A 20,580-nucleotide genomic window follows, 5' to 3' on the forward strand; every position below is an offset into this window, starting at 1 on the left:
GGAATACTTTGCAAATGGTGAAAGTATTATATAATAGGAGTCAATTAGATGGGTATCAATCATCCAAAAATTTGCTATATATAGAGAATAAAAGACAACAAAGGCAACGTTTTTAAATAATATAAAGATGTGCTGCTGCTTGACACAATAGGAAATGTATATTCATATTAAAAGGCTCCCTAGCAACACTGTTCCAACACTGTATTCTTTGGCATCTGTGCAGTTTCCCAGCCCATGTAATATTGTCACTTTTACAGCAGGTATCATTATTTTTCTATAACATCTACGGCTTGGCTCAGATTCACTCATTTTGCAATCATGGTGACTTAAAGATAGCCCAGGTACTGTACTGTAGACACAAATGGCATCATAATAACTGTGAACACTCACATGTGAGCACTCCAGTAAGCAATATGGCAACATGGTGCAAATATTGAGCACCTTCTGTTCCAGTAATTACATCATGGACAGCTTACCTTTCATATTTTTAAAATATTTGTTTAGAAACTTTTTTTATTTTATGACATTTTCTCCAACTTTTCTTCTAGCTTTTTTTCTCTGAAAATCATGGATAAATGGACATTGGACCTGTAATCAGTGAAATGATGTACACAATGTTTTGTGCAGATAAACAAAGTTGCGAATTAACGAGAAAGGTTACAAATCCATGTTATGTTAAACAATTCATGTCCGCGATTCCATTAATTAGGAGTCAGTTTTGCAAAATTTACTGGCAGTAGCAGAGAGTTCAGAGTCAAAATGACTAGAGGAGTCAGAGAAAGTTATTTTGTACTTGGCATAGTTCGGACCATTTAGTAGATATTTATAGCTGTTTGGCAAATATGGCCGGTGGCAAAGGAATGGTAAAAGCAAAATACTGCGGATGTTGGAATCTGAAACAAAAACAGAAAATGTTGGAAAATCTCAGCAAGTCTGACAGCATCTGTGGAGACAGAATAGAGCCAATGTTTTGAGTCTGGATGACCCTCTGTCAGAGCTCTGACTCTATTCTCTATTTATTTTGGATGGTTCCTCTCCTTTTGGGAGCTGCTCCTTTTAATTTATCCCTTCGTTAATTTGAGTTAGTTTATTTTGTTTGCCAAAAAAGATTGGTGCCGTTGGAGCCAAAACTGTGCAAATTGGAATAACTGAAAATGCTGGGTGACACCACTTTGGGCTATTTCCGACATAGTTTGCATGGTGTGCCATACATTTAGTGCTTTTTTTTCCGGTATTTTAATTCTAATCAAAAAAGCCAATTTAAATTAAGTCCAATCATGGTCCTCACATGAGGGGCAAACCAGATCCAAGCTGACAAGGTAAGATATTGCATCCTATCTTGGGTTTGATGATACAAGGTCCAGGCTGACAAGACCTTAAGATGAAGCATTGCACCCTGTCATGGGCTCTATCTAATGTTTCATCTTAGCCAAAAGGCCAAGATGATTTTGAAAATTTGCATTATGTAAAGCCTCGGTTTAACCTCTTTGGCTACCCTGATCCTTTATTCTAGCCTAGCTTAGGTAAACCACGATCGCAGGGATCAGCACATCCTAAGTGTAATCGGCTAACCTCATTCCCTGACTGATCATAAACTCTCCCCTGCCAGAAAACATGCAGATTGGGTGATTAATGGTGTTAAATAGTATGTGAAGCACATTCAGCCGTTCTGCACAGCACAGGTCCAGTCAATGCTGTCTCATAATCAATGATAGCTGCACATGCACTGAATACATGAAGGACCACACCCCCCTCCCAACCCCCCCTATCCGCTGGAGCTATTTAAAGGACCAGCCATCCAACTTGTAGCTAAGGTGATTTGACTCATTTTTGTTCTTGAAATGGTACTGGAAGAACTGTGGTGCTCTTTTGGAGGAGCTTTTGAGTGACTTATTGTAATTTGAAAGGGTTGTTGATACAACTGACAGGGAAACCATGGGTTTTTAATGCCTTGTCAACAGAAAGATTTATGGGAACTATAGTTGAAGTTTATCTTGGGTCGTGATATAATTGGGGCCTGGGAGCACAAGTGGTAGACAGAGGAAGCTGTGTGCAGAGGATAGAGTTTCTCCATAATACCTGCTATCCACCAATGGTATTCAGGAGTATTTCCCATACACCCACCTCAGCCAGGAGCCTTGGGAAAGGGCTTCCACTTCAGCAAGGAAGTGGCCATTGAATTGTGTCACCTCCTTCAATAGGGCCTTCTTTCAGACAGGAGCAGGCAGCGTGGTTAACATTTCCCAGTTTGCCCTCCAACACTATAATCAGGGAGCTGTCACAGGGTCACTACTCCAGGAGAGGGGGCTTGTCTTTTTTTAATCAAAGAGAAGCAGAGAGAATGGGCAGATGGGTTTTTTAAAGCTGCAGTATTCCCAACATTGCAGGGAGCCAATGACTGCACATGCATGGATTGGCGGGCCCCAGATATATAAATGTGAGTGTACACCAGCAGAGCAAAAGATGTGTGACAGTGCACAGAACATCATGTTGGTAAATGTAAGCTATCTTGCTAGCAGTGGTGGGAAGATGAATGCTATCATCCTGAAGAGAGGACAGTAGATTTGTGCTCCATGGAACCACTCTCCAGGGGGGGTGGGGGGCTAGTAGTAAAATGTATTCATCCCATGAATGAATACATTTAAAATGTATTCATTCGTGGGATGGAGGCATTGCTGGCTGAGTCAGCATTTATTGCACGTCCCTAATTGGCCATGAAAAAGTGGTGGTCAGCCACCTTCTTCAACTACTACGGTTCATTTGTTGTAGGTAAAGAGTTCTGCTGTAGCAGAACTTTCATTGCCACCAGTGAGCTGGCATACAAACTGTCCTAAATGTTGATTATCTTGAATGATATTAGGACTAGACTTATCCAGATGAGTGGTGACACCACCTGACTTACGCCTTGTTGATAGTGGACAGAATTTGGGGAGATAAGAGGTGCATTAATCATGCAGAATTCTCAGCTTCTGATCTGCTCCTGTGGCTATAGTATTTATATGTCTGGTCCAATTGGCTTCTGGTCAATGGTTATTCTCTGGATACTGATTGTAGGGGATTCATGGTAGAACTATTGAAGGAGGAGTTGGGTTAGATTCTCCCTTGTTGGAGATGGTCATTGTTCATCACTTGTATAGCAAGATGTTATGGCCACTTATCAGCCCAAGCCTGATGTCGTCCAGTTATTTTTGAATATAGACATGAACTGCTTTTGATCAGCATCTGTGAAGTCGCAAATGGTGCAGTCATCAGCAAACATTCCCCCTTCTGACCTGATGATGGAGGGACAGTTATTGCTAAAATAACTGAAGATGATTGGGCCTAGGGCACTATCCTGAAGAAGCTCTGCAGCAATGTACTGTTTGACAACTTCCCAGATAAGTCTTCCTAATTGACACATCTTAGCCTATTCTCTAATTAAGGATTCAAGGCAGGCTTCCAATTAGAGCTTTGAAACTTCAGCAGTACCACAGAGAGAGGCAGTTGCTGCTGAAGCAAATAGAAGGCCTCAAGCCTTGGAAGTGTAAGTGAAATAAAAAAAATAAAGATATCCGTGGCTGAAGACCATATGAACCGGATGGAAAAAGCCTGCAGGGGGAATCACTGGAGAATGCAGATTAACTTTCCTGCATGACCCTCCTGTGAGGCACCTAGTGCTAATGGTCCCCTCAAGCCCCTGGTAGGGTGGCTGCTCCATGAAACTGCAATCTCCCCACACAACGGCGACAGAACCTACAGTCAGCAAAATGCCAGTGGCCTGAGTTAATGGCCCCGAATTATGAAAATTGTCTGCTCACTTTCTGAAATGGGTAGGTGATCTGCGTCCACTGTTTCCCTTCATGGGATAAAGTGCTGCAGGACACCTTTTGGTGAGTGCAGTACACTGAATGATTGCTGTTGTTTCATTTCATCTACATGTAAATAAATTTGGTTGCGTGTAAACACTGACAAACATTTCATTTGAATGTTTTATTGAGACTTTTAAATGCATGACAATAGTAATGTTACAAACTTGTGGCCATACATTATTCTGCAGCACATATTTATATCCAATGAGGCATTTCATTTGCAAAAGACATAACATAATATTTTGCTGCTGACAGAATGGAAAATCTAGAAAATGTAAAGATTCATTTAAACTAACTGTCAGTAAACATCCTAAATGTTATGCTTTTATCATTCTACATAATCATCAAATCAGTAATCATGGAGCATAATAGGATGCCATTCACTCTATTGTCTCCTGTGTTGGCTCCAGGAAAGAGATATCCAATTACTCCTACTTCCCACTCTTTCTTTGGGCTGAAACTTTTTCCTTTCCATATTTATCTCCAATTCCATTTTTGAATCTTATGACTGAATCAGCACCCACTACTCTTCTGGCCTGTCCAGATCACAGCAACATGTGGGGTTAAAAATGAAATTCTCATTACTCCACTCTCCCCTTTATTTTACTGGTTATCTTAAATCTGTGTTCTTTACTTACGATCTTGCCAGCAAAGAGTTTTGCCCCACCTACTCATAGGGCGAGATCTTACCAGTCATTCATACCATGCTCCTATTGCAGCGAAGTCAGAATTTGGTGTCCATCGGGATGGAAAAATCCCTCTGAAGTGAATGGCCGTAACATTCCAGCCATAATTTTGAACCAGTCTATTAAACTTCCCCTTGACCTTCTCTGCTCTAAGAAAATCTTGTCTTCTTCTCTACATAGCTGAAGTCTCTTGCCCCTTCTCATTCTAAAAGACCTCTGCATCTTCTTCAAGCCTTGATATCCTTCCTTAAGTGTGGTGTTTAGATGGGACATTTTTTCAGTTAAGTTAATTATAAAGGTTTACCTTAACTTTGTTTTTGCACCCTGTCCCTCTATTTGCAAAGCCCAGGATCCTGCATCTTTTAAAAACATCTTTATTAACGTATCCTGCTACTGCCAAAGATTTATGAATGTTCCTTGTGCCTTTCTGTTCCTATAATGCGTGTACAGATACAAAAGCTTTGTTTATAGTTGCATAGTATTACATATGTACAGATTACTGAAGAAGACAATGCTATTTAAATATTTGCTGTCAGGACGTCACATTGTAAATTCTTTCACTCAGGCCCTTAAAAAGACAGCATTGTTTTCATTATCATTGCCATTCTATTAGCATATATGTAAAAATTGAAAAAGGCTTAAGTACAATATGCTACCATGTGAAATGCATGTTGGAAATTTTTGTGTTCACCTCAATTGAAATTACCTGCTAGAAAACTGAGGGTATCTGCTTGAATTGCTCCTAAATACATGCAGTGTGAAAATCTCTGGGCAGGAGTTTTCCCTTTGTTTTTGCAGAGTGTCACAGCATTGGGGAAATGGGCATTAAAGCTGCTGGTCCCAAAGGTGGCTTTCTCTGTCATAACATTGAAAAAAATGACAAGGATCAGATTGCACAACATCACGCTGACGAGTTGGGCTTCGCCAGCAACTTGTTTTTTTAAAGATTGGGGCTGCGATTCTCCCTAAAAAATTATAAGTGCCGAATTCGCAGGAAAACTGGTGTAAAGCACGCTTTCTTTTTCAGTGCAACTTCAGACAAGAATCTCCCACATTCTGTGCACTGCAGAGGTCAATCGGGAATGTCATAAAAAGCTCAGGAGGCGGGGTCTATTCATGCCAGAGTTTGACAGTTCCGGCTCTCTGTGCATGCGTAGTGGCCCCAGACTATCAGCTTGCTGTTTGCTGGACAGCCTGGGACTCCCGCAGCGCTGCCAGCCCCAACCCCACCATGGGCTAATTGCAGCCTCCTGTCCATTCCAGGGCCAGCCCCAAAGCCCTCCCAAATTCCCATCTATCCATTCTGGACCTTCCGATCTCCAAGCTGCCCCCATCACTGCCTCCCTCCAGGCCTGACCGATCCCCATGCAGAATGGCAGAGGGGCCCCGTGTGAGGAACTGTTGGACAGGCCAAGCTTGTATCCATCGGAGTGAGAGACAATCTTATCGTAAGATCTTGAGGATTTTAAATAGATAGATGCTGAGATAATGTTTCTCCTTATAAGAGAGATTAGAATGAGAGGATGCAGTTTAAAAGTAGAGGGAAGGATTTTATGGCCTCGCTCGGGCATGACCTGAAGTTCTCGCCCAAGGTCATTGGAGATTTCCGTTCTTGGACCCTCGTCTGCGCCAATTCTGTGGTGAGCAAGGTGATTGAGTTTCGTCCATGTAATCTTCTATTTAAGAGAGATGAGAGTTTTTTTCTATCTGGGTCGTTAGTGTGTAGAATTCTCTTCTGCAGAGAGCAGGTTCATTGAGCACTTTTAGAATTGAGTTAGATGGGTTCTTGATTGACAAGAGAGTCAAAGGGCGTAGTGGAGAAATAGGAAAATAGAATTAAAGCCATAATCAGATCAGCCATAATCTTATCAATTGACTGAGCAGGTTCATTGGGGAGAATCTATACCTCCTCCAAATGTGTTTGTTTTATATATATGTTCATGTGTTCATATCAGTTTGTAGTATATTTGATCCCAGATCCCAGAATCATAGACTACTTGAAAAGAAGCACTGTGCAGGAAAAAACACTGTTAAAAATAAAAACAAAAGGGACAAATTCCGCACATCTCTGGGAAGACCTTCGGATGAGTGTAAAGACAGGTAAATATACTTAACATGCTCTTTTACTCCAGCCCACCATTTAAATGTTGCTTGAATGCATTGACTTGGTCCCAGTGCACCTCAAGGAAAAACATAGAAAGCCATGAGCAAGGAATCAGAAACGTGGCATCTTGGATTGCTGCCCATTGTTCCCTTCTCTGTGTTCACAAAATCAATGTTTCCTCAGCTCAAAGGAATGGAAAACTGCCCCCAAATACTCTTCATATACAGAATGATTTATTACCACAGACTTTATCTTCCAATTTTCTCTCCCAGCCCAGCCGGATTTTGGTGATCATCTTGTCTACACATGGTATTATGAGAATCAGCTTTAGAACCAGCACAATGCAGGGAATGATCATGCCCCACATGTATGTTGGTGGAAGCCCCCATTTGTATCGCTTTGATTGCAGAAATCTGTCCCAACCAAACACTGCAGCATGTGCAGTGCACAACAGGAGTGTTACATAGCCCAGCTTGGACTGTAAGACAATGGAGAAATCATTTAGTCAGTTCTTGTATACAATTGTAAAATACACTCTTTTACAACATTTTACTTGATTTCTTTTATTCATTCATGAGCCCATCCCTAATTGCTCCTAACCTGAGTGCCCTTCAGAGGTTATTTAAGAGTCAACCACATTGCTGTGGGTCTGGAGTCAGATAAAGCTCAAGGTAGTAGATTACCCTCTCTGAATGGTATTCACAAACTGGATGGGTTTTTATGACATTATTTCATAGTCATCATTAGACTTAATTCCAGATTTTTACTGAATTCAAATTTCAACATCTACTTTGGTGGGATTTGTACCTGGATCCCCAGGTCACTACCCTGGGTCTCTGGGTTACTTGTCCAAGTGACAATACTACTATGCTACCAGTTGCTAACAATATTTTCCACCTGAGACAATTTCTGTCACAGATATAACTTCAGTTATCTCAACAAGATTAATGAATATGTCTCCAGAAAATAAATAAAATTGTGCATTTTGATACAAAATTCAATTATGTAATTCTTTATATAAGTGGTATTTTTCTTTATGAAGTGAAAAGGTTAACATAACTTTTAAGCTGTACCCATTCCAAATGAATCTGCCGTACATTCTCACTGGTTCTCCAACTGATGGGCATGGTCATTGTCAGCTTAACATGATCCTGGCCATTGAGTTAGATAAGGCACCTTACATTTCTTTCCTCAAATGCAGCCCCACTTGCCACATCATCATGAAGCCAAAGTTCTCTTTTTGACTCCAGATTTCGCAAAAGAGGAACACTCTATGTTAATATTCATTCCAATTCTATTATGGAATTTGCTGGAGATGTTAATTTGTATGTCTTCAGAGGAGGGGTAGGCATACTGTGCCCAAAAATATTGTATAGTGTGACACTTGTAATAATAATGCAAATGTTTAAAAATCAAATTTGGCAATTTGAGCAGTTAGAACATAGAACATTGCAGCGCAGTACAGGCCCTTCGGCCCTCAATGTTGCGCCGACCAGTGGAACCAATCTAATGACCCTCTAACCTAAACTATTCCAATGTTATCCATATGCCTATCCACTGACGATTTGAACGCCCTTAAAGTTGGCAAGTCCACAACTGCTGCAGGCAGGGCATTCCACACCCTTACTACCCTCTGAGTAAAGCACCTACCTCTGACATCCGTCCTATAATTACCGCCCCTTAATTTAAAGCTATGTCCCCTTGTGTTAGCCATCACCATCTGAGGAAAAAGGCTCTCACTATCCACCCTATCTAACCCTCTGATCATCTTGTATGCCTCAATTAGGTCACCTCTCAACCTTGTTCTTTCTAACAAAAACAGCCTCAAGTCCGTCAGCCTTTCCTCATAAGACCTTCCCACCATACCAAGCAACATCCTGGTAAACCTCCCCTGCACCCTTTCCAATGCCCCCACATCCTTCTTATAATGCGGCGACCAGAACTGTACGCAATACTCCAAGTGTGGCCGGACTAGAGTTTTGTACAGTTGCAACATGACCTCACGGCTCCGAAATTCAATCCCTCTACCAATAAAAGCTAACACACCGTACACCTTCTTAACAACCTTATCAACCTGGGTGCCAACTTTCAGGGATCTATGCACATGTACACCAAGATCTCTCTGCTCGTCAACACTACCAAGAGTCCTTCCATTAGCCCTATATTCTGTACTCCTGTTACTCTTACCAAAGTGAATCATCTCACACTTTTCCGTATTAAACTCCATTTGCCACCTCTCAGCCCAGCTCTGCATCTTACCTATGTCCCTCTGCAAACTGTAACATCCATCCTCACTGTCTACAACTCCTCCGACTTTGGTGTCGTCAGCAAATTTACGAAGTTGATTGCGCACACAAACATTCACATACCTGCACAAATCGGAACTCTCTCCAGTTTACAGCATTGCTGACTGATGGAAGAGAAGTGATCCCCAGCAAAACATAAAGGGCAAACGCCAGCATTCCTAATGCAAAATACAGGTCAACACGCCAGGACAGCACTTGGCTTATCTGCATAGTTTTATTCTCCTTTGACTGCAAGAAAGAAGAGAAATGTCAAAACGATGTGTATATAATGTTGGGTGCAATATAACCATTGGATTAAGAACATGAATTAGCCCTTCAGACCCTTGAGCCTACATTCTAGTGGATCATGACTGAGCTGCAACTCAACATCATTTACCCTCCTAAGCTCCAGACCTCTTTAAGCAATAAAATGTTTTTGATCTCATTCTTGGATGTTCCACTTGTCCCAGTACCTTTTAGCTTTAAACAGGAATAAAATTAACATGTAGAATGATCGGACATCATCTTGAGATGTTTTTAACACATTGCTTATTTTAAGTGGCAATGACCTCACTGCAAAGTACAAAAAATACATCGGGCTGGATTTAATGCAGGCAGTTGCGGTGGGAAACATAATGGATGGGACCACTTAATCGTGGGAGAGGCCCTGTGTTTATCTCTTAGTGGTGAGAAACATCCCCCCCCAACACCACCTTTAACCTTCTTAATTACTCGTGCTTGCATACTAACTTCTTGTGGCTCATGCACTAACGTCTAGATCCCTTTGCAACTTGGAATTCTACAGTCATTTTCTGATTAAGTAATGCACTGCATTTTTATTCTTCCTCCCAATGTGAACAACATTCCCATTGTAAGCTTCACAAATGAAAACAAAGTAAGGGACAGACCATGGACCTGTGCTGCAGTTTCTGCTTGTCACCTGCTTTCCCCCATCAGCCATTTATGGAATTCCATGAGGAAGGTAAGAACAACAAGAGGGAAGAGGAATCATTGATAAGTTGGGAAAAAAAAATCTTTGATAAATTTAGAAAATTCTTCTCCAATTCTCCAATCCCTGAAGGGAATCAAATCAGTTTGAGGACAATGTTGTGATTGGGAAACACATTGCTGGCGCCTACTATCTGCAGCAATGTCAACCACATTCAGGGAAGTTTCTGTCCTGGTTTTGAATGTTTGAGGTGAGTCCACACACCCTGCATGAGCCAACAATTTGTTCCCTAATTTGTCCATGAAAAGAAGTATCTCTTGACAGCTAAACTAGCTTTACACTTACAGAAGTTATATTTATATTGTCGTGCCACGCTAACCTAGCTACTCAAATACCTTGCCCACAAGTACTGAATCTAACCTTTTCATTAATTTAAAGAGACATCAAATCTTCAATAGATTTATATTCTTCCAGAGCATGAAGGCCCCAGGTTCATAAACCACTGTGAGGGCTAGTAAAGTAGGCACGGTCCAGTGACTTTGCTCTAATCCTTTCCAGGGCCTCTGTATCACCAACCACGTAAGCAGATCAAAATGGGACACTATTCTAGATGAATTCTGACCAAGACATTATACAAAAATGGTAACTTTTTTGGTGTGTATTTGATCATGCTAACAATTGACCCTAATACTCTAATTGTTTATGTTAAAAAACCTATAATAACAATACACGTGTGGAAAATGGTATATTACCTCTTGAATCAACGAGTTTATCCAGCGCCATCTAACTGAGTACCTTGTGGGTAGGATGTATGTGTAGAGAACATGAAGGAAGGCATAGCCAAGTGCCACAAGCCCAAGCTGCTTTCGGCACAACATCCACCTGTCGAGCCAGTTGGGGAATCTCTTGTATTTTGTCCCTCTGTGGAGCTGGATGAATGCAGCAATCACACCCGGCAGATAAACCAAACTAAGTAAGATTAGGGAGACGTTTGGGAATATGCGATTTGGAACAGAAATTGCAAGCCAATAGGAGACATCCTTATTGTCTTTTACATAGGGATAGATTACATCAGTCACCACAGAGTAAATGAAGAACAACACCGTTAGACCAGCCGCAATCGCAAATGGCAGTCTCCACATTGGAAATAGCTGGAGTGGGTAGTTCTCCAGTTCTTCTGCTGCTAGAAGGGATCCCTGGTCTAATGGAGTGAGGCCTATACTCCTGGCAACATCCATCACCAATTGTTTAGATTTATTGTCATCCCCACAGACAAAGACCTGAAACACAGAATGATCATTTTTATTACTGGCATGAATATTATTGCTGCAATGTAGTATATTCAGCACAAGCTAAAAATCAGTTAATCAGTGTGGGCAATAGCTTTAGTTGATCATTACTAACATCACTCTCTTCACAGCTAATTGCATATATAAATTCTCCAAGGTGCATTAAATAAGGTGTGAAACTGCAGGTTGTTACACAAAATAAGTGCTTGAGGCGGGGAGTAATTTGTTAACATGGTTAAAAGATTTGTTGAAGGACAGAAAACAGAATAGCGATAAATGGGTAATTTTTTGATTGGCCGGCTGTTACTCATGAGGTGCTGTGGGGATCAACACTGGAGCCTCAACTAGTACAATCTGTATTAATGACTCAGGTGAAGTAACTGAGTTTAACATGGACAAATTTGTTGATAAAAACTTAGAATAAGAATAAAGAACAAAGAAAATTACAGCACAGGATCAGGCCCTTCGTTCTCCAAGCCTACCCCGACCATGTGCCCGACTTAACTAAAACCCCCTACCCTTCTGGGAACCCTATCCCTCTATTCCAATCCTATTCATGTACTTGTCAAGACATCCTTTAAAACTCACTACGGTATCCACTTCCACTACCTCTTCCAGCAATGAGTTCCAAGCACCCACTACTCTCTGTTGTAAAAAATCTGCCTCATGCATCTCCTTTAAACATTGGTCCTCGCACCTTAAGCCTATGCCCCCAAGTAATTGACTCTTCCACCCTGGGAAAAAGCTTCTGACTATCCAATCTGTCCACGCCCCTCATAAACTTGTAGACTTCTATCAGGTCTCCCTTCAACCTCCGTTTGTCCAGTGAGAACAAACCAAGTTTCTCCAACCTCTCCTCATTGCTAATGCCCTCCATACCAGGCAACGTCCTAGTAAATCTTTTCTGCACCCTCTCCAAAGCCTCCACATCCTTCTGGTAATGTGGTGACCAGAATTGAACACTATATTCCAAGTGCGGCCTAACTAAGGTTCTATAACGCTGCAACATGACTTGCTAATTTTTAAACTCAATACCCTGGCTGATGAAGGCAAGCATGCCATATACCTCATTGACTACCTTCTCCACCTGCATTGCCACTTTCAGTGACTTGTGTACCTATACATCCAGATCCCTTTGCATATCAATAGTCTTAAGGGTTCTGCCATTTACTTTATATTTCCTATCTGTATTAGACCTTCCAAAATGCATTACCTCACATTTATCCAGATTAAACTTCATCTGCCATCTCTCCGCCCAAGTCTCCAATTGATCTATATTCTGTTGTATCCTCTGATGGTCCTCATCGCTATCCGCAAATCCACCAACTTTTGTGTTGTCCGCAAGCTTATAATCAATCCAATTATATTTTCCTCTAAAGAGATCAAATGGAGAGATCAAATCTTCTGCCTCCACTTTCTGGTCTGCACACACTAACTGTTAAAAGCTCTCAGGGTTTCTTTTAACTCAACAATTTCCACAACATTGGACTAACAAGCAGTTGCCGGGTCCACACCTATGTCCCAGTTGCACAACCAACCCACAACGCACTTGCTGCTTGGAATATCTTCATTAAGTGATCTGTTTCTCTGCTCCTTACTTAGTTGCCTTACAAATGGTTGCCTCAATTGATCGCTGTGATGATGTTGTTAATCTGTGAAGAGAGATTGAATAGAATGGGACTATACTCTTTCGAGTTTAGAGAGATTAACCTCAACCTGAACCTGTACCTCTGAGCACTGAAGCTCTTCTTGTGATCTCATAGAAACACTCGACATATTGAGAGGGCTTGACAGGATAGATGCTGAGACACTGTCTTCCCAGCTTGAGATCCAGATCTAGAAAGTATATTCAGAATAGTGGATTGGCCATGTACAACTGCAATGAGAAGTAATTTCTTCACTTGGAGAGCAGCGAACCTTTGGAAAGCCCTACCACGGAAAACTGTGAGTGTTCAGTTGTTGAATGTATTCAAAATTAAATATATTTTTGGACTCAAGGGTTATTGGAGCTGAGGTCAAAAATGAACCATGATCTTATTCGAGGATGGGGCAGGTTCAAGGAGCCACAAGATATATTCCTGCCCCCTCATTCAAAAATTCTAATCTTACCTGACTGCTGGCATCCAGACTGCCTGACTGCAGGGCCCAGGCTGAAACTGTGTTGAATCCCTTCACCACATTGGCTTTGGGAGCCAGCTGAGACAAATACTGTGCGTTGGACTCAGGATATTGGTTCATTCTGAGGTTATTGCTTACATCCACCAGCACTTTTCCATCAAGCAAATCTGACAGAGCTGGAATAAAATCATAGTTCTCTCTATGGACTGCCAGGAAAATGATCTCGGATGTTTTCAGGGCTTCCGCGTGGCTAAACACTTGCGCTCCACTTGGCAGCAGGACTGAGTTCTTTGGATCTCGGCTCCCAAATACCACTGGGTAACCTGACTTGAGCAGTCTCATGCCCAAGGATCTTCCAAAGTCCCCTGTACCAAAAATGCAAATTGTGTCCCGCTTATGGGCATTTTCACCAATTGCAGCCATTTTATCTGTAAAAAGAAACAAATGAAAGTGTTTATTGAATAATCTAAAAATATATTAAATTCTTGCTTTAAAGTTTTCACCATGCAGGCAGGCAGAGAGTTGAAATCATGAGGATTTTCCACAGTTCTCAACCTTAACCTGTACCGCTGAGCACTGATGCTCTTCTCGTTCTCACAAGGAAAATTTAGGCCTCCCCACGCCACTCTTGAATTCTTATGCTTGTAACTATAGAAACCCTACAGTGCAGAAGACCATTCGGCCCATAAGGTCTGCATCAACTCTGAGAAAGAACATCTTACAAAGGGCCACTCATAGAATCATAGAATCCCTATAGTGCAGAAGGAGGCCATTCAGCCCATCAAGTCTGCATGACCACAATTCCATTCATGCCTTATTCCCATAGCTGCACATATTAATCCTGCTAATCCCCTGACACTAGGGTCAAATTGCCATAGCCAATCAACCTCACCCGCACATCTTTGGATGGTGGGAGGAAACTAGAACTCCTGGAGGAAACCCATGCAGATATGGGGAGAGTGTGCAAACTCCACAGAGACAGTGACCAGAGCAGGAATTGAATATAGGTCCCTGGCACTGTGACGTAGCTAAGTTCACCACTTTGCCACCTTGCTGCCCTATCCCTGCAACCCCCCCCCCCCCAGCAATTAAAAATCCACTCAACCTATGCATTTTGGGACACTAAGAGGAAATTTAGCATGGCCAATCCATCTAGCCTGCACATCTTTGGATTGCAAGGCAGCTGGAACACTTGGAGTAAGACTCATCTGAATCCCTTCCTAGTGAATCACCATTTTCTCAATTTCCTACATCTACTCCCACCTTGTGACTGGCTCAGAATGATCAAAAAATTATGGAACAGTTTGGCATGGGGGGCCCTATCTACAGGCAAAAGATTCTGGTTAACCTATGGAGTGGGAAGTTGGAAAGCCAGTATCCCAGCAACATATAAACCAGATTGGGCACATTTGCCTCAATTATGGGATGATCCCACAAAATCTGGGATAGCTGGTCACTCTGCTGTCCCCAGACACCAATTCACTCACATTTGCTTCCTGCTGATTTTGGACTTTGGATTTAGGGCCGGGCCTACACCGGCGAGGCCTGGATTTTAAAATTCAAACAGGTGCCAGTGATGATGTAGGGCATTTTGCCAGTTACCTGGGCCCTGAGAGAAAGGGAAGGGGTAGGGTAGCGGAAGTGAAAAGGGGGAATGACTGACATCATCACCCAGGGGACCTGCGGTCTACAAGGCCTCCAGGTTTCAGAAGCTTTGGTGGGAGATCTCACAATCTGATTACTTGAAAGGCTCAGCCACAGATTAGAGTGCAACCTCAAACTGTTTCAATTCATATAGCACCTTTCACAACCTCAGGGTACCTCAGAGTACCTGACCCCAATGAAACATTTTGAACCACAATTTAGCACTATTGCAACATAGAGATATGAACAGTCAATGTGCACAGTAAGATCCAGTGTGATTAAATAACCAGATAATTGATTTTTGCTTGTGTGATTGAGGGAAGAATATTGGCCCAGGACTTCAAAAGAACGGAGGTCTTTGTTGAGCAACTGGAAGTTGACAAGTCGTCTGCAAATTCTCTTCACCTTGGTGTTCCAGTTGCTTCCCGCAGTCCAAAGATGCGCAGGCTAGGTGGATTGGCCATGCTAAATTGCCCCTTAGTGTCCTAGATGTGTAGGTTAGGTGGATTGTTAAATGCAGGGCGTTGCAGGATAGGATTGGGGGAGTGGTGAATGAGGCGGCATGGTGGCAGGATTGGGGGAGTGAGGAGCAGAGGGTTGTGGGAGTGCCCTATGAGGCTTTGGAAAGATGTATCAAGACAATATCAGTGTCAGATAATCAACCCAGGATTCAAATCTGCAAGTACAGCAAGAATGTAAGATGATTTATTGCTTTCTTTATTTCTCTGCATTACACTGAAGCACTGTGCCTCTTCCTTCCTATCCCCAGCATTTAATAGCTCATTCCATGTCATTCAATCATAGTGCAACACTGCAACAAATTCTCTCCTCATTCCAATCAGACACTTACTGCCTCATGACTGACATATGCAGCCACCTGCTTTTACCTGGTAGCAACTGCAAAACATTTTATTCCTTTGATTACTGTTTTCTCATTTCACGTGTGAACCATGTCCTTGGACAGGACCAACTCTCCATCCTGCTCAGAAGTTAGTGCTGCTCCTTCTCACGTTGTGCACTGTATGAAGTTTCTTCACAGTTCGGCACAATGTTTCATAAAAGTCGCATGTGAGGGAGCGGAGCAGGAAATTTGCAGTGGACAGCCTTCATCCGTGCCCTTACCCAGAGGGCCAGAAAACCATTGGCCAAAGCAGAGCAGGCAATTCCAGAAACTTTGGCAATGAATGTTAAACTCAAGAGGGTATTTGTCTGGTTAATTGCAGCTTTTGTCCTTTCTGAAGAAATAGTGCATTCAGCCGGTGTGACAATTTTCCTGTGCCGTGCTGGCCCTTGTTCCCCTTCCCTTTCACCATGTCATTCTGATGACTAAAACCCTGTAGATGGGTGGACAAACACTCACTCTAACTTTCCCAAGCATCAGCACAGAAGCTGACACCCTGAGTGGTGTGGATAATTTGAAAGATGTCAGTCTCGGCTCAGAGGCAACTTCCTTGCCTTTGAATTGGCAGGTCATAGGAACAAGCTCCTCACTAGCAAACTGACCAAATGATCTGGGTACGGAGGGAATGTAGAGGTGTTGACTTTGGATGAGGCATTAAACCAACTCCTGATGGATGTAAATGATCCCATGACACCATGGTGTCACAGTGGTTAGCACTGCTGTCTCTCAGTGCCAAGGACCTGGGTTCAATTCCTGCCTCGGGGCACTGTCTGTTTGGAGTTGTACATTCTCCCCATGTCTGCATGGGTTTCCTCCCACACTCAAAAGATATACAGGTTAGGTGGATTGGCCATGATAAATTGACTCTTAGTGCCGGGGGATTAGCAGGGTAAATACATGGGATTACAGGGATAGGCCTGGGTAGATTTTGGCCTCCTTCTGCACTGTAGGGATTCTATGATTAGAAAAAGCCACTCAGTCAACGCCCAAAATAGTTTCCTGGTCATTCATTTAATAGCTGTAATCAGGACCTTGTTGGGCACAAGGCAGTTGTAATATTTCCTACATCCAATACACTGCAAAACATTGGTTGTAAATTGCTTTGGGATATCCTCAGGATGTAACTGCAAGTTCTTTCTTGGGGATGATGAATTCAGATAAGAAGTGAGCATGAGCAGGGGAAAGGAACAGTGGAGATGTTAGAGTTTGCAATAAGGTGACTTCCACATTGAGCACTCCCCCACAGAGCTTTGTGAATGCACTGAAGATGACTAAGCCAAAATGGAGTGACTTCTAAAGCAGAAACGTCTGAATAAATATAGTTAGGTGAACTGTAAACAAACTACAATGTTCAGAATGCTTGCAGATAATACCTCTAAAAATAACAACTTTAAGACACTGACTGTGCCTGTTGCAGATCGTGCCAATCCTGAGAATAGCATTAGGGCCTAAATATCAGTTTCTCGCCTAGTGTCAAACACTTTGAGATTCTCCTGGTCCCTTTTCCAATGGTGCAAACCAATTTGTGCCCAGGAAGGGCGCAAGGCCAATTTGCAGAAGATTAACTGGATAGCTGCCTGCCTGCATTCACATGGGTGTGAATCACTACTGGTTCCTGGAAGGTGTGCTTCAGGCACAAGAGTTGTGAGGGAGGGTGAGCGATGAGGTGAGTACCATTCAGCACCAACTTCCAGGATGCAAGAGGGCGGGCAGGTCAGCCCCTACCATAGTGTAGAGTGAAGTGGGGGCCCCCATAGGCACAGGGACTCAGGGTCTTGCTCTGGGCCCCCTCATTTGAGAGCCCGGCACTGGGCTGGAGCTCTTTTGGCGAGCATTCTCCCTGCCTGCTGAAAGACCCTGAGGATTTTCAGATGAGGTTGAGCTCACCCTCCGTCCTTCCACCAGGCTGTGTTGTTTATCATGGACCTGTTCCATCCCAGGCTTCATTATTAGTGGTGTTCACGTCCTTTACCATCAGGGGCCTACCATTTCCTGCACCAGGCTTTCCACCATGGTTGCCATCATTGCAGTATTGGCTTGGGTGCCATGCAATGCTGGCACCATCTCCTGCACTTGAAGGCTGTGGGACTTCTCCAAACAGCCTCACAGTTGCTGGAATGTCACAGACACTCCCTTCTGCCTCCCCTGTCTCTGCTTCTGCATCTTCAGCAGCTCTGTGAGAACTTTTTCAGTGGATTGCCATCTGGCTGGGGGCAAGCTTTTCTCTTGGATTTGGCAGGCCGCCGTCTGCCCAATCACTCTGATGCTCCTGCCTCACCTGACGTGCATCAGCAGCTGTGTGGTGCTCACCAGCAAGTGACTCTGAAGCCTGTCTGCTAATTCCACTAACCAAGATGTGCGTCTCTGCGCTGGTGGGTGGTGCGGATGATGCCTGTGATAACTTGGTCACCGCTTTTCTCGGAGCTTTGCTCCAAGGCGCTGGTGAGTTCCCAGGGGAGGTGCCAACTCCTGAAGGCCTGGCCTCATTGGGGGTTGCTCCTGCAAGAGAAGACACATGGTTCAGTGCAAGGAAGGGACAAGCATCTGGGCAGCTTGGAACTTAATTGAGAAAGGTTTAGAACGGAGTTGAGGAGGAACTTCTTCACTCAAAGGGTGGTGAATCTCTGGAATTCTCTGCCCGTTGAGGTGGTGGAGGCTGCCTCGCTAAATATTTTTAAGACGCGGGTTGATGGGTTTTTGATAAGAGAGGGGATTAAGGGTTATGGGGAGAGGGCAGGAATGTGGAACTGAGCCACGACAGATCAGCCATGATCTTATTGAATGGCGGGGCAGGCTCGAAGGGCTAGATGGCCTATTCCTGCTCCTATTTCTTATGTTCTTATGTTATCATGTGGATGAAAGTTTTGTGGATCCCTACTTCTCTGGCACCCGCTGACCTCAGTGGCAATCTGGTTTAGGTTTCTCCACTGAGGACTTCATAGTTCATTCCTTGAAGGGGTCAGGAGTTGCAACTCGGGAATTCCACTGCCTGTCTCCTCCTGCTTCCTTCTGTCATAGGCCCCCTTCTCCTGCGGAGACAAACGGGGATGATTGAAAGCCTGATGGCTGATGGACTTGGGGCAGGGGGGAGCAAGTGGCATATGTTGGCATTATGTCTTGGCAGGCAGGGGCTGTGGCGGGGAGTGCCAGGAAGTGCATCGAGGTGCCCATTCCGGGTGTGACGGATAGGACTGATGCCAGGACGAAATGGATGGTCATTCATCTTCTTCCAGCATTGAGCCCCGGCCCTCAGTGCCAGCTCATGGGCACTGACTGCTAGGGCCAGCACGTCCCAGGCCGCATTGGAGTCCCTGCCCCTGGGTTGTCTGCTCTCTTGGGGGTACAGCATGGCCCACCTCTCCATGGTGTCTAGCAGCATCCTAAGTCTCCCCCGGTGAAACATGGGATTGGTCTTCGCGCTGCCATCCTCCTGGCATGACTGTCTGCGGGTGCAGTGGGAGTGTTTAAATGCAGTTCCCCCTGCTGAAGGTGCATAGCTGTGACCACTTTGGGTTTCACATGGAGGCTATTTCAGTGCACTGAGTGTTGGAGCCAGCCAAAAAGACCGATGCAGATCGCTCCTGCTTTCTTAGCGTTGTGACACACCCACCAGGATATTACTGCCATTCGCACCGGCGGGATTTTCCCATCCTGCTGTGGTAAACAGAGATTTGGCTGGGTGCCAAATTCTCCAACCTTGCTGCAGCGGGAGCGTGGTGTGAGTGGCCGGTAAGATCACGCCCGTTGAAACTTCTTGGAAGAATTATGCCCGCTATTTCAAACGGTATCACCTGGTGGTAAAGAGCGTGACCACCACTGTATTCTATTTCACCACTTTCCAGTAAAAGTATCCTTTAGATTCTATCAAAATCTTAGTTCTGCTTAAGTAGAAAGTAATAAGGCCTGCTTCAGGGAACATTCTCAGAGAGATTGCCATCACAAAGCTGATGGATAAGTAAGCAGCGAGATCGTAAGCTTGGTCATTTCTGCAGCATTACTGTTCTGCTCGGGTGGAGGCATTTAACATTGAAACCACTGTCTGTTCACATGTGAAGAATATCTGCTTGAACAGAATATCCAAAGGCTGCTAAAAATCTTTAGAATTATAACTTTGTATAAGTAATCAGCATAGGGAATCAAAAGGAATAGAAATGAAAAGCAATGAAACATTGACAATTTACATTTCATTCATTTGATGATCTTGTGACATTAAATCTGGTTATTTCCAACTATTTTACACAAAATTGTTGAAATAAGTACATTTATGAAAGACCTTTTCTAACCGGAATGATCCAACTCACCACAAGATGAAGTCTGTTTGTTGCCACACAAATGGCTAGGAGCTCACATTTGCTAACTTGTTTGGTCTTCTGTGCAAGCTTATCTGTTTGATTTTCAACTCTTTTTGTCCTTAAGTACTTGGCAGTATGATTCTGGATTTCCTAATGTTTTCCTTTCTCCCCCCATCTGTCAGCATGAATCATTGCTAATCACACTCAAATTCCTCAAAGATTATGGGGAAATTCCCAACGGCTGTTAATCTGATGTTAACTGTTCTTTCCCAGAAATGTACACCACAGAATTGTGCAATTGCATTTAAAGCAATCTGACCTACTTGCAGAAAACACAGTAAGAACTGCAATGTACTGCCAATGCACATTGGATGTGTAACAGAATTCAGCAGTCTGTCCAATACCACCAGATGAAGAACAGCATGAACCATGCTAACATCAATACATGTAATTTATTCCAACAT

The 20,580-nt window shown here is 43.3% G+C and overlaps 1 protein-coding gene across 4 annotated transcripts; it reads right to left on the bottom strand.

Annotated features, from left to right (window-relative positions):
• Nucleotides 1–3,954: 3,954 nt before the first annotated feature.
• steap4 (STEAP family member 4) lies at nt 3,955–20,248 on the bottom strand. Of its 4 annotated transcripts, none has more exons than XM_080210364.1 (5): nt 20,126–20,248; nt 13,271–13,707; nt 10,625–11,152; nt 9,008–9,172; nt 3,955–7,116 (listed from the first exon to the last, which is right to left on the bottom strand). In XM_080210364.1, exons 2-5 carry the CDS (start codon nt 13,700–13,702, stop codon nt 6,856–6,858), a joined length of 1,386 nt encoding a protein of 461 aa, XP_080066490.1. In that variant the 5' UTR covers nt 13,703–13,707; nt 20,126–20,248; the 3' UTR covers nt 3,955–6,855. The 4 variants fall into 4 exon arrangements, with proteins under 4 accessions (XP_080066490.1, XP_080066505.1, XP_080066514.1 ...); XM_080210379.1 differs by lacking the exon at nt 20,126–20,248 and adding an exon at nt 18,722–18,883; XM_080210388.1 differs by lacking the exon at nt 20,126–20,248 and adding an exon at nt 18,703–18,883.
• Nucleotides 20,249–20,580: the final 332 nt, after the last annotated feature.

The sequence above is a fragment of the Carcharhinus amblyrhynchos genome, chromosome 2 (genome assembly GCF_965287045.1).
Source record: "Carcharhinus amblyrhynchos chromosome 2, sCarAmb.v2.hapA, whole genome shotgun sequence".
NCBI classification, from domain to species: Eukaryota; Metazoa; Chordata; class Chondrichthyes; order Carcharhiniformes; family Carcharhinidae; genus Carcharhinus; species Carcharhinus amblyrhynchos.